The sequence below is a fragment of the Scyliorhinus torazame genome, chromosome 2, assembly GCF_047496885.1.
Source record: "Scyliorhinus torazame isolate Kashiwa2021f chromosome 2, sScyTor2.1, whole genome shotgun sequence".
Lineage (NCBI taxonomy): Eukaryota > Metazoa > Chordata > Chondrichthyes > Carcharhiniformes > Scyliorhinidae > Scyliorhinus > Scyliorhinus torazame.
In genome coordinates, this window is record NC_092708.1 from 332,005,920 (window position 1) to 332,018,072 (window position 12,153).

At 47.7% G+C, this 12,153-nt stretch overlaps 1 protein-coding gene across 1 annotated transcript in view; it reads right to left on the reverse strand.

The window, feature by feature from the left end:
• Positions 1-253, reverse strand: part of adss1 (adenylosuccinate synthase 1) — a 106,554-nt gene extending 106,301 nt beyond the window's left edge. The window contains exon 1 of the mRNA XM_072489850.1: positions 36-253. Within this exon, the coding sequence (XP_072345951.1) occupies positions 36-209 (174 nt within the window). The 5' untranslated portion in view covers positions 210-253. The remainder of the gene's footprint in view (positions 1-35) is intronic.
• Positions 254-12,153: the final 11,900 nt, after the last annotated feature.

Genomic DNA, 12,153 nt, shown 5'->3' on the forward strand with positions numbered 1-12,153 from the left:
GACTGACTGACATCTGCACACCTGTCCTTCCTTACCTGACACCTGCACACAATGGCAGCATCGGTGGCCAGAAGGTCGACCACCTTCCCCTTGCCCTCATCCCCCCACTGGGCACCGAGGACCACCGTCACTTTGTTGCCCCCGTTCCGAGGCCGCTTGCAGCCGGTGTAATTTCTGTGATCATTGCCCCGCCGGCTGGACCCGCTCATGTCTGCCACTGCTGCTGCTTCTCCCCGTCGCCAGCAGGAGCGCGCACACTGCCCGTGCCCGCCCCCACACGTCCCCGCCCCGCGAAGCGCGCGCACGGCCCGTGCCCGCTCGTGCCCCCCCACCCACCCCGCGCGAAGCGCGCTCCAGCACAACGGCCGGGGGTCCGCGTGACCGCGCATGCGCAGGCCACGCCCCCCATCCCCTCTCCACGCTGGGGAGGGCAGGGCAGGTAGTGTGGTTCCGGGCCTGGTCCTTGGGCACCTCATGGACAATAAGATCTACTCTGAATCAACAATGGGTTGGTTTAGATTTGGAGTGAAAGATGTAGCGGGCGCTGCCAATCCCGAAATCAAAATGCGGCAAACACTCAGTGAGCTGGCTGAGCAGCATCTCTGGAAAGAGAGAAACAGAACTCCTTTGAATTTCTTTTGTGGGAGAGGCTTCCTTTTTTTCAAATGGCGGGCAGGTCCTGCTTGCAGGATTCTGGATCCCATTCCTGGGTTTTCTGATTTTCAGGTGTGCCCTTAAGAGCGCAGGGCTGGTTCAGTTGCAAGCCAGTTGTGACACCCCTGACCTGGCACAGGATGAAGGACACGTGGCACCAGGGGCGTCAGAGACATCTGTGGACAATGCCCCTCGGAGGAGGGAGGAAAGTCACGTTGATCATCAGTGGGCAGGAATGTGGACTCTTTAGGGCACAGTATGTGTCCAGTGGTGGCCAGGCAGTGGTCTGGACATCTGGCGGATTTCCCTGAGGCAGTAGGAGTCCATCACCACCATGAATGAGCTCCACGTTGTCTTGGGGACTCAACCACTTGAGCCCCAAACATGAGAGATTGGCTACTCTCATGGAGGGACATGTGTGGGAATAAATGAGTATGCGAGAGCAATGTTTGGGCCAGGATACGGTACAAGCCTCCTTCAATAGCTTTCTGTTTCAATTTATACTTTAAACGGTCAGCATGATTGACACTTTTATTGGCCTGTAGAAAGGAGTTTCTTTAAAACTGCATATGGCAGTCATGCCACATCCAGCCATGAATGGTGATGGACAATTAAACAAGTCACTGGAGGATGAGGCTCTACATATATCTGATCCATCTTGGTCTCCTCCAGAAGTCTCCTGCACCACAGATGTCAATCTTCAGCCAATTCAATAACAAGGCACAGCTGAAGGCACTGGATACATCAAAGGTTATGGGGTATGACATTATTCCGGCAATAGGGCAGGAGACTTATGCTCTAGAACTTGCCGTGCTCCTAGCTAAGCTGTTTCAGTACAGCTACAACACTGGCATCTACACAACAATGTGGAAAATTGCCCAGCGATGTCTTGTCCATAAAATGCAGGACAAATCCAACCCAGTCAATTACTGCCCTATCAGTCTACTCTCAATCATCATCGTGGGAAGCATGGTAGCACAGTGGTTAGCACTGTGTCTTCACAGCGGCAGGATCCCAGGTTCAATTCCCGGTTTGGTCACTGACTGTGCGGAGTCTGCATGTTCTCCCCGTGTCTGCGTGGGTTTCCTCCGAGTGCTCCGGCTTCCTCCCACAAGTTCAGAAAGACATGCTGTTAGGTAATTTGGACGTTCTGAATTCTCCCTCCGAGTACCCGAACAGGCGCCGGAATGTGGCGACTATGGACTTTTCACAGTAACTTCATTGTAGTATTAATGTATGCCTAGTTGTGACAATAAAATATTATTATTATAAGTGATAAGAAGAGGTAATCAACAGTGGTATCAATCAGCACCTGCTTGGTAATAACCTACTCACTGACACTCAGTTTGGTTCCTCCAGGGCCACTCAGCTCCTGACCACATTACAGCCTTAGTTTAAACATGGACAAAAGAGCTGAACTCCAGAGGGGTGGTGAGATTGACTGGCCTTACCATCAAGGACACATTTAACTGAGTATTGCATCAAGGATCCCTAGCAAAACTGGCGTCAATGGAAATCAGGAGGGAATCTGCTGGTTCGAGTTTTACCTGGCACAAAATGCAATAGTTGTGGTTGTTGGCGGTCAGTCATCTCAGTTCCAGATCATCACTGCAGGAGTTCCTCAGGGTAGTGTCCTAGCCCAACCATCTTCAGCTGCTTCATCAATTATATTCCTTTCATCATAAGGCCAGAAGTGGGGATGTTCATTGGTGATTGCACAATGTTCAGCACCATTCGTGACACTTCAGATAATGAAACAGTCCGTGTCCGAATGCAACAAGACCTGGACAATATGCAGGTTAGGGCTGAAAAGTGGCAAGTAACATTCATGTCACACAAGTGTCAGACAATGACATAGTACATAGGTACATAGGCATTAGGAGCAGAAGTAGGCAATTCAGCCCTACGAGCCTGCTCTGCCAATCAAGTAACCATGGTTGATGTATTCCTGGTCTCAAATCCACCTTCTTGCCTGTTCCCCATATCCCTTTAACCCGCTTTTTAAATCATAAAGTGTCTATCTCCTTATTGAAATCATTTAATGATTCAGACCCAACTATGGGACAGCGAGTTCCACAAATTCACCACCCTCTGCGAGAAGTAGTTCCTCCTCATATCAGTTTTAAATCTACTGCCACTCAACCTATATCTGTGATCTCTCGTTCCAGATTGCCCCACAGGAGGGACCATTTGGTCTATGTTTACTTTATCAATCTCTTAGTATTTTATATACCTCAATCGGATCCCCTCTCATTCTTCTAAGCTCCAGCGGGTGTAAGTCCAAACTGTTCAACCTCTCCTCATACGTCAACCCTTTCATCCCTGGAATCAATCTGGTGAACCTCCTCTGAATTGCCGCCAATGCCACCAAATCCTTCGTCAAATAAATAAACCAAAACTGGACACAATACTTCAGATGTGGTCTCACCAACACCCTATACAAATGTCCATCACAGCAAGAGAGAATCTAACCATCATTCCTTGACATTCAGTGGCTTTACCATCACTGAGTCCCTCACTGTCAACATCTTGGGAGTTACCATTGACCAGAAACTGAACTAACGATATGAATACTGTGGCTACAACAGCAGGCCAGAGATTAGGAATCCTGTGGCGTGCAACTTACCTCCTGACTCTCCAAAGCTTATCCACAAAGCATAAGTCAGGAGTGTAATGGAAAACTCTCCCCTTGCCTGAATGAGTGCATCTCCAACAACACTCATGAAGCTTGGCACCAGATAGGACAGAACAGCCCGCTTAATTGGCACCCCATCCACAAACATTCTCTGCCTTCACCACCGATGTACAGTAGCAGCAGTGTGTACCATCTACTTGCGAGATGTTTATAAACATTGCGGTCAGTTTCACAGTTGGGTACTTCAAAGCCCATGTGATGATTGACAGCTCCTGGACCACATCAAAGACAGCTAAGTGGTTTCTGCAGAGAAAAAGAAGTGAGCATACTTTCAGCACTTAACTGGTTAATTTCATAGCTGGGTACTTCAAAGCCACTCAAGCCTTAAGGGAAATAAATGAAACAGTGTAGACAGCTGGGTGTGTGGAAGTTGTCAATCGCAGCCGAGTGAAAGGAATTTCGCAGATATATGAAGAAAGGCTTGTAGATCAAAGGTCTGAGGGATTGACTGTTTTTCTCTTTGCAGGAATTGACAGGGGTTGCTTCCTCTTCCTGAGCCAGCAGGTGTATTATGCAGGTGAATTTTAAAGCAGTGATTGTTTTCACTGCCCCTGTAATGTTTGCTCTCAAGCTTCCAGACAGGGGTCTGATTTCTGGGGGTCTTCCAAAAAAGAGGTCTCTGGGGGGGGTTTCTTTATTTAAGGGGTCTCTTTAATTGGAGGGCCGGTTTAGCTCAGTTAGCTGGTACATGATGCAGAGCGAGGGCACCAGTGCAGGTTTAATTCCCGTGCGGACTGAGATTATTCATGAAGTCTCCCAAACAGAGAATCCCGGCAAATGCTGGAGAAATTGAAGGGACCGACGGTGAAAAATCCCCAGGGCCTGGTAATCGACATCCTAGGGTCCTAAAGGAGGCGTCCCTAGAAATAATGGATCCGTTGATTGTCAACTTCCAAAATTCTGTAGATTCTAGAACAGTCCTGGCAAATTGGAGGGTGGCAAATGTAACCCCACTATTTAAAAAAGGAGGGAGGGAGAAAACTAGGAATTACAGACCAGTTTGCCTAACATGAATATTAGGGAAATTGCTAGCGTCTTTAAGGAAGGATATGACAACTGGACACTTAGGAAATACCAACAGGATTAGACAAATTCAACATGGATTTATGAAAAGGAAATCATGTTTGGCAAACCAATTGAAGTTTTTTGGGAAGTTAACTAGCAGAATTGATAAGAGAGAATCAGCGAATGTGGCGCATATGGATTTTCAGAAAGCTTTTGATAAAGGCGCACATAAGAGGTTAGTGTGCAAAATTAAAGCACATGGGATTGGGTATAATATATTGGCATTGGTTGAGAATCGATTAGCAGACAGGAAACAGAGGCTGGGATTTTCCATCCAAGTTCGCCCCGCCACCACTGCCAGCGAGAACGGAGAATTTGGCACTCAGCCAACACTCCAATCACAAGACCGGAGAATCCCGCAAGCGTGAATGGATGAAGGCTTCCGACAGGAGAGTAGGAATAAATGGGACTTTTTCAAAATGGCGGGCAATGACTAGTGGAGTCCCGCAGGGATCACTGCTTGGGCCCCAGCTATTCACAATATACTTCAATGATTTGGTTGAGGGAGCCAATTTCCAGGTTTGCTGATGACACAAAACTTGATGGGAATGAGAATGGTAAGGAGAATGTTAAGGCGATTCTAGGTGATTTAAACAAGTTGAGTGAGTGGGCAGATGCAGTGTAACGTGGATAAATGTGGAGTTACCCACTTCGGATGGAAAAACAGAATGGCAGATTATTATTCAAATGGTGATAGATTGGGAAGTATTGACATACAAAGGGATCTGGGTGTCCTTGTACACCAGTCACTGAAGGCAAGCATGCAGATCTGAATTCTCCCTCTGTGTACCCGAACAGGCTCCGGAATGTGGTGATTAGGAGCTTTTCACAGTAACTTCATTGCAGTGTTAATGTAAGCCTACTTGTGACAATAAAAATTATTTAAAAATAATATATATATATAAAGATACAGCAAGTAGTTAAGAAGGCAAAAGGTGCATTGAGTTGGAGGTTGGCGATGCCGCCCAGTGCCTCAGTGTGGCTAGGGGACTTAATGGAGATTTTCCACCTGTAGAGCGTCAAATACACCGTGAAGGGGTCAATTGAAGGGTTCTACCAGAGATGGCAACTGTTTCTACTATATTTCAAGGAATTGGTCACTGTTAGCTGCTAGAGGGGTGTCATGATATTTAGATCAGCATATCATGGTGCAATCACACACAAACTAATGGACATGCAGCAGGACCAACCAACACACACACAACATCGCAGCCAATCACCAGTGAGAGCACACGCACTATAAAAACAGGGGACACTACAGTTCCCGCTCATTCCAGCAGCAGCCATCTCAGAGCACCGAGCTCAGAGCCTGCCACTCAGACATTCACCATGTGCTGAGTGCCTCACCCAGATAGTGATAGGACAGGGTCCACAGATTAGCTGGTAATGCACGTACCCAAGTTAGCAGTGTGCTGTTACAGTTGAGTAGTTAATAAAATTGAGTTACACCATCTCCAGCCGTGTTGGATCGTTTGTACATCAGAACACCCAACATCACATGATACCAGAAGTGGACGCAAACCAGCGCCTGTGAGACCTACCTGCTACGTATCAGCAATCTGCCGTCCTGCACCATGGAGAACATCAACCCGCCGCCGCCGCTCCGAATCGCTGGCAATCTCGGGGTCAATTGGAAACTGTTCAAGCAGCGCTTCCAGCTCTTCCTCGAGGCCACGGACAGGGAGAATGCATCGGACATCAGGAAGATTGCCCTTCTTCTCTCCACGGCGGGGCAACATGCTATCCACATCTTTAACTCCCTTACATTTGTGGACGGCGAGGACAAAACCAAATACAAGACGTTGCTCCTGAAGTTCGATGAAAACTTCAGCGTTGAAGTAAACAAAAGCTTTGAAAGGTACCTGTTCCAGCAGCCTGCAGGGTAAGGATGAACCTTTCCAGTCCTATTTAACACACCTCCACATCCTCGCGCAGTCCTGCGGCTATGGGACCACCTCTGACTCCATGATACGCGACCAGATAGTTTTCGGACTCATGTCGGACACCCTGCGCCAGCAGCTCCTTCGGGTCAAGCAACTCACCCTGGTGACTGCCATCGAGACCTCCGTCCTGCTTGAGAACGCCACCAGCCGGTACTCACATATCCAGGCAGCCGAAATGGCATGGCATGGGCCCCACGAGGCGGAGCGGGTCCAGACGATCGAGTACCTTCCGGGCCGCGGCCTGGAGGAGGCCGGCCATTTTGCGCGCTTTCCGAGGCCTCCCGCGCTTGTACGCGCCAAAAGGGGGGACGCTGACGCAGAGGAACGCGGTGCGCTGATGCGCTGGCGCGCACTACGCAAGACCGCACCGTGCATGCGCAGTGGTGCAACGAACGCACTGACGTCACGACGTGCGGCAACTGTGGCTCCGCCCATTTAAAGCGGCAATGTCCTGCCAAAGCGCGACAATGCCTACGCTGTGGCATGTTGGGCCACTATACTGCCTGCTGCCGAGCAGCTCAGCCTGCCAACCCGTACCCGTTTAACCAGCCTCGCAGAAACGTTCGGGCAATTCAACCCACGTTCACTGACATCACACAGACCAGTGACACTGAGGACAGGGAGCCCTTCCGCATTGCTGTCATCAACAAGAACAAGCTGCCCCTGAGTCGAAAACACCAGCCGCTGTCAGTGCACAGCATTGATCCAGACGGCGAGTGGTGTGCCACCCTGATGGTCAACCCAAATTCGTTGCCCACCTGAGAGACTTAATTTATGAACCTTTTCATATTGGACTCACTGACTGTTCTGACATACTGTTTCAGACTTTTTGCCATACTGTTTAAGATTTTGTTATTGTTTGTTAATAACATTGGTTTCGTTCTTGGTGTAACATAGTTAGTTTCTGCACCTGGCACCTTCTTGTGTATATAGTATAGCCACATGTACATATTGTTGTAAATATTGCGCACACATGATTCGATGCACTCACTACACTTCTTTATTTATTATCATGTAGGCACATATTCTTTGCGAAAAGGGGGGATGTCATGATATTTACATCAGCATACCATGGTGCAATCACACACACACTGATGGACATGCAGTAGGACCAACCAACACACACACAACATTGCAGCCAATCACCAGTGAGAGCACACGCACTATAAAAACAGGGGACACTACAGTTCCCGCTCATTCCAGCAGCAGCCATCTCAGAGCACCTAGCTCAGAGCCTGCCACTCAGACATTCACCATGTGCTGAATGCCTCACCCAGATAGTGATAGGACAGGGTCCACCGATTAGCTGGTAATGCACGTACCCAAGTTAGCAGTGTGCTGTTACAGTTGGGTAATTAATAAAATTAAATTACACCATCTCCAGCCGTGTTGGATCGTTTGTACATCAGAACACCCAACACGACAAGGGGGTGGGGGAGAGAAAGGGAGTACATGGGGGGGGGTGTTCTTTTTGAGAGGGGGGTTGCGTAGATTATTTACTGTTCTTTGTAGTTTACGGTTACTGTTGTCTGTATTTTTGTGTAAAACGACAGAGTTAATCTTTTAAAAAAATTAAGAGAAGGGAAAAGGCCTTCTTTGCAAGAGGAATTGGAGCAACGATGTCTTACTGCAGCTGTACAGGGTCTTGGTGAGACCGCACCTGGAGCATTACGTATTGTTGGTCCCCTTATCTAAGAAAGGAACAACATAGAACATACAGTGCAGAAGGAGTCCATTCAACCCATCGAGTCTGCACCGACCCACTTAAGCTCTCACTTCGTCCCTATCCCTGTAACCCAATAACCCCTCCTAACCGATTTTTGGACACTAAGGGCAATTTAGCATGGACAATCCACCTAACCTGCACGTCTTTATCTGTGGGAGGAGACCGGAGCACCCGGAGGACCCCCACGCAGACACGGGGAGAACGTGCAGACTCCGCAAGAGTGTCCCAGCGGGGAAGCGAACCTGGGACCCTGGCGCTGTGAAGCCATGGTGCTAGCCACTTGTGCTACCGTGCTGCCCTGAGCATGGATGTATTTGCCAAAGCGGGAGTGCAGCGAGTGTTCACCAGATTGATTTCTGGGGTGGCAGCATTGACCTATGAGGAGAGATTGGGTTGACTAGGCCTGCATTCACTGGAATTTAGAAGAATAAGCAGGGATCTAATTGAAATGTGTAAAATTCTGCCAGGGCTGATTAGACCGGATGTAGGAATGTTGCTTCTTCTGGCTTGGTGGTCTAGAACAAGAGGTTCAGGATAGGGGTAGGCCATTTACGACTGAGACTAGGAAAAACCTCTTCACTCAGTGTGTTGAACTGTAGAATTCCCTACCACAGAAGGCTGTGGAGGCTACGTCTCTGGGCGAGATTCTCCGGTTCCCCAGCCACATGTTTCTCGGCGGCGCTACGTTTGCTGGCAGCGGGATACCATCTTCCTGCCACTTGTCAATGGGTTTTCCTATTGAAACCACCCCATGCCACCATAAAACCCGCTGGTGGGGCTGTGCTGCCCGCGGGAAAATTGAATTGCAGTGACCGGAGAATTCCGGCTACTGATTATATTTGATAAGGAAGTAGGTAGATTTCTAGACTCTAAGGTGTCCAGGGATATGGGGGGAGCGCTGGAGTATGGTGTTGCGATCGAGGGTCAGCCATGATCAAATTGAATGGCAGAGTAGTATCAAACGGCCAAATGACCTAATCCAGCTCCTAATTTCTATGTTTCCAACCCAGACTGCTACAACCCATGTCAAGGCGGTGTCGTTCAAAACTGGATTCTCATGGCCAAGAGCTACCTGATGGCATCCTAAAAGTCCGACTGCAATTTCCTCCAGTGAAAGTCAGCAGAGTTGCTGCAATCACAGAGGTAGTGCTGCATAGGAGCACATGGCCAGGCAAATACTGCTGCAAGACAGGCCCTGAGGGGATACACAAGGGCGAATAGTTTTGGTTTCCTTGTATTATTGGATGGTTTGTTGGAAAACATTGTTTTGGGAAGGTTTTGGCCTGTGACTTTTCTTGAAGGATTTTGAGGGAAAGGACCCTGTAATGGTAACCCATAGATACATGGGTATTGTAGAGCAATGATGGGGCAGGGATGATGTCTGCACGGAACCAGAGTCTCAGTAGGTGCTCACGGACAGCCGATCTAGAGGAAAGACGTCTGGATGCCTCCTTCCTGTCTTCCCCTCTTCCTCCTCTGCCAGAGGTGTCCTTTGTAAACCTGGTAGTAATGATGTGCCCTCATAATAAAGAGGTTGTTGAGGACGCATCAGACCACCATGAACTTAGAAACATACTCCAGTGAATATTGTAGGGTCCCCTCACCTCCGAGCGATCCAGGGTTTTGAACTCCTACTTCAGAAGGCTGATGGTCTGCTCCATGCTGTTCCATGGCTCTCATGCAGATCTGTTTTCCGAGCATGGTTGTTAGCTCAGGAGAGTCATCATCATGTTGACAGGGAGTTTCCCTTGTCTTCAAAAAATCTGATAGATGTCATGAATACAGACTTGTATTCATAGTTGATGGTTCCTTGTATCATTGGAATCCCGTGACCCTAACAAAGCTAATGCCCACTTGTCCTGCTTCTCTCCGAATAGAAACAAAACAATAAACTCCCTTTGCATCATGTACAGGCATCTTTCACCTTCTATTTAAGGACAACGAGAATATGTTTGTAATATCACCTGCTTCCACCTGGAAAGATCACGTTGCGTAAACATTGAGGCTGACAATGACCTTGATGGCCACTGGCAGCATTAATCTCATCCTCCTGTAAGGCTGCAGGTTTTGTTTAAGGAGGTGACACAGCTCTGTGACCACCACTTTGGTGAAGCTCAGGCATTGTTCCTGGCTGGTGTACATGCAGGAGACGTACTCCTGGAGAACCCTTGGTGGGTAAACCCTTCTATCCAGAACCTTCCTCCTTCTTCCTCTGTGCACAGTTCCCCCTCTCTGCAGCCTCAGCTTCATTTCCCTTAAATTCTGCAAAATAGTTCCTCAAAACACGCGCCCCCCCCACCCACCTCCAATCCCCCACCCACCCCCAATCCAATCCGACACTGTTGCAGACTTTTGTGGATAGATCAATAAGTTCCTTCCTGCCAAGATGCAGCCACATCTTGTTGTTGCTCCTAGGGGAGACTAGGACCCGGGGGCACAGCCTTAGAATAAAAGGGAGTCACTTTAGAACAGAGATGAGGAGAAATTTTTTCAGCCAGAGAGTGGTGGGTCTGTGGAATTCATTGCCACAGAGGGCGGTGGAGGCCGGGACGTTGAGTGTCTTTAAGACAGAAGTTGATAAATTCTTGATTTCTCGAGGAATTAAGGGCTATGGAGAGAGAGCGGGTAAATGGAGTTGAAATCAGCCATGATTGAATGGTGGAGTGGACTCGATGGGCCGAATGGCCTTACTTCCGCTCCTATGTCTTATGGTCTTAACACTTCCTTTCAAATCCAGCAAGCCACCAGAACTCCTCCAAAATATACTGCAGTACGTCCACAAACGTTGCCGGAGCAGCATGTACCTTCGCTGCAAATTGAATGACTGGCACAATAAATAGTGTCAGTGCAGGAGGGTTCCTTGTGCAGCTGAATGCATAGGATGTTCACTGGGCTGTATGGTCCAAGTTTGCGGCATGTACGTCAAGAAGCCCAAGACACTGTCTGACACCTTGATCTTTTCACCGTGAAAGCTTCTGGTGCATGGTACTACAGCACTTTTCCCCTTCCCAGCAAGGGGTGCCATGCTGAAAGCACTGTAGCATCATTTTGAGGGCCTTTGGCTTCTGTTGTGCCAGCTCCAATATTTCTAAATGGATTTTCTATCCATTGACAATTATAGTTCTTTAAATGTTCACAACTGCTAATCTACCGTTATACCTATTAATTGATTTCCCAATCTACTTTAGGCAACTCATCCGCTCATACCTATGTAATTAGCTATGTTTACGTTTATTGCTCGAATTTCAGACTTATTATAGCTCACTCTCAAATTCAGAGTGAAATTCACCCTTATTATGATCACTGTCCTCCAGAGGATCCTTCACTCTGATATTACTAGTTAGTCTTGTCTCTTTACACAAGACAGGTCTAAAATAGCTTTTTCTCTTGTTGGGTCTCTTGATCAATTGCCCACGGAAACTGCCTCAACGATATTCTATGATGTTGCCCTCCAAATTATTTTTGCCAATTTGATTTGTCCAGTCTATATGAAGTTTAAAAGCTCCCATGATTAACACCTCACGTTTGTCACAAGCTGCTCTTATTTCATGATTACGACTCTGTACAACAGGCGAACTACTATTAGTGGCCTGAAAAATAAATTGAAAAGTATTTCTGACCATTGTTATTTCTTATCTCCCCCCTGCCCATTCTGTTTTTGGTTCCAGAACTTCCAAACCATGATCCTTCCTCACCACTCTCTTTATTGGAGAGGGTGAAGAAAAGGGGATGAGAGACTTCAGTTGCCTCTTTGACTTCTTTACCCGAGGAATGGTGAGAATGTGGAACGAGCGGCAAAGGAGGTGGATGAAACAAATGATTTTAAAAATATGAAGTTTATAAGATTATTATATTTTCAGAGTACCTCTTTAAATTAAGGTAAAATGAAAGACTCAAGGGGGCCACGTGGTCTGTTCTGAATTCCGCCTAACAATAAGTCTTGGTGGCTTGATTACTAAGGGGGCAGAGGGGCCAAGTTTGTTTACTGGGTAGAGGGTGCAAGATGTTCACACCTGTAGACAATGAATGAAATGAAAATCGCTTATTGTCACAAGTAGGCTTCAAATGAA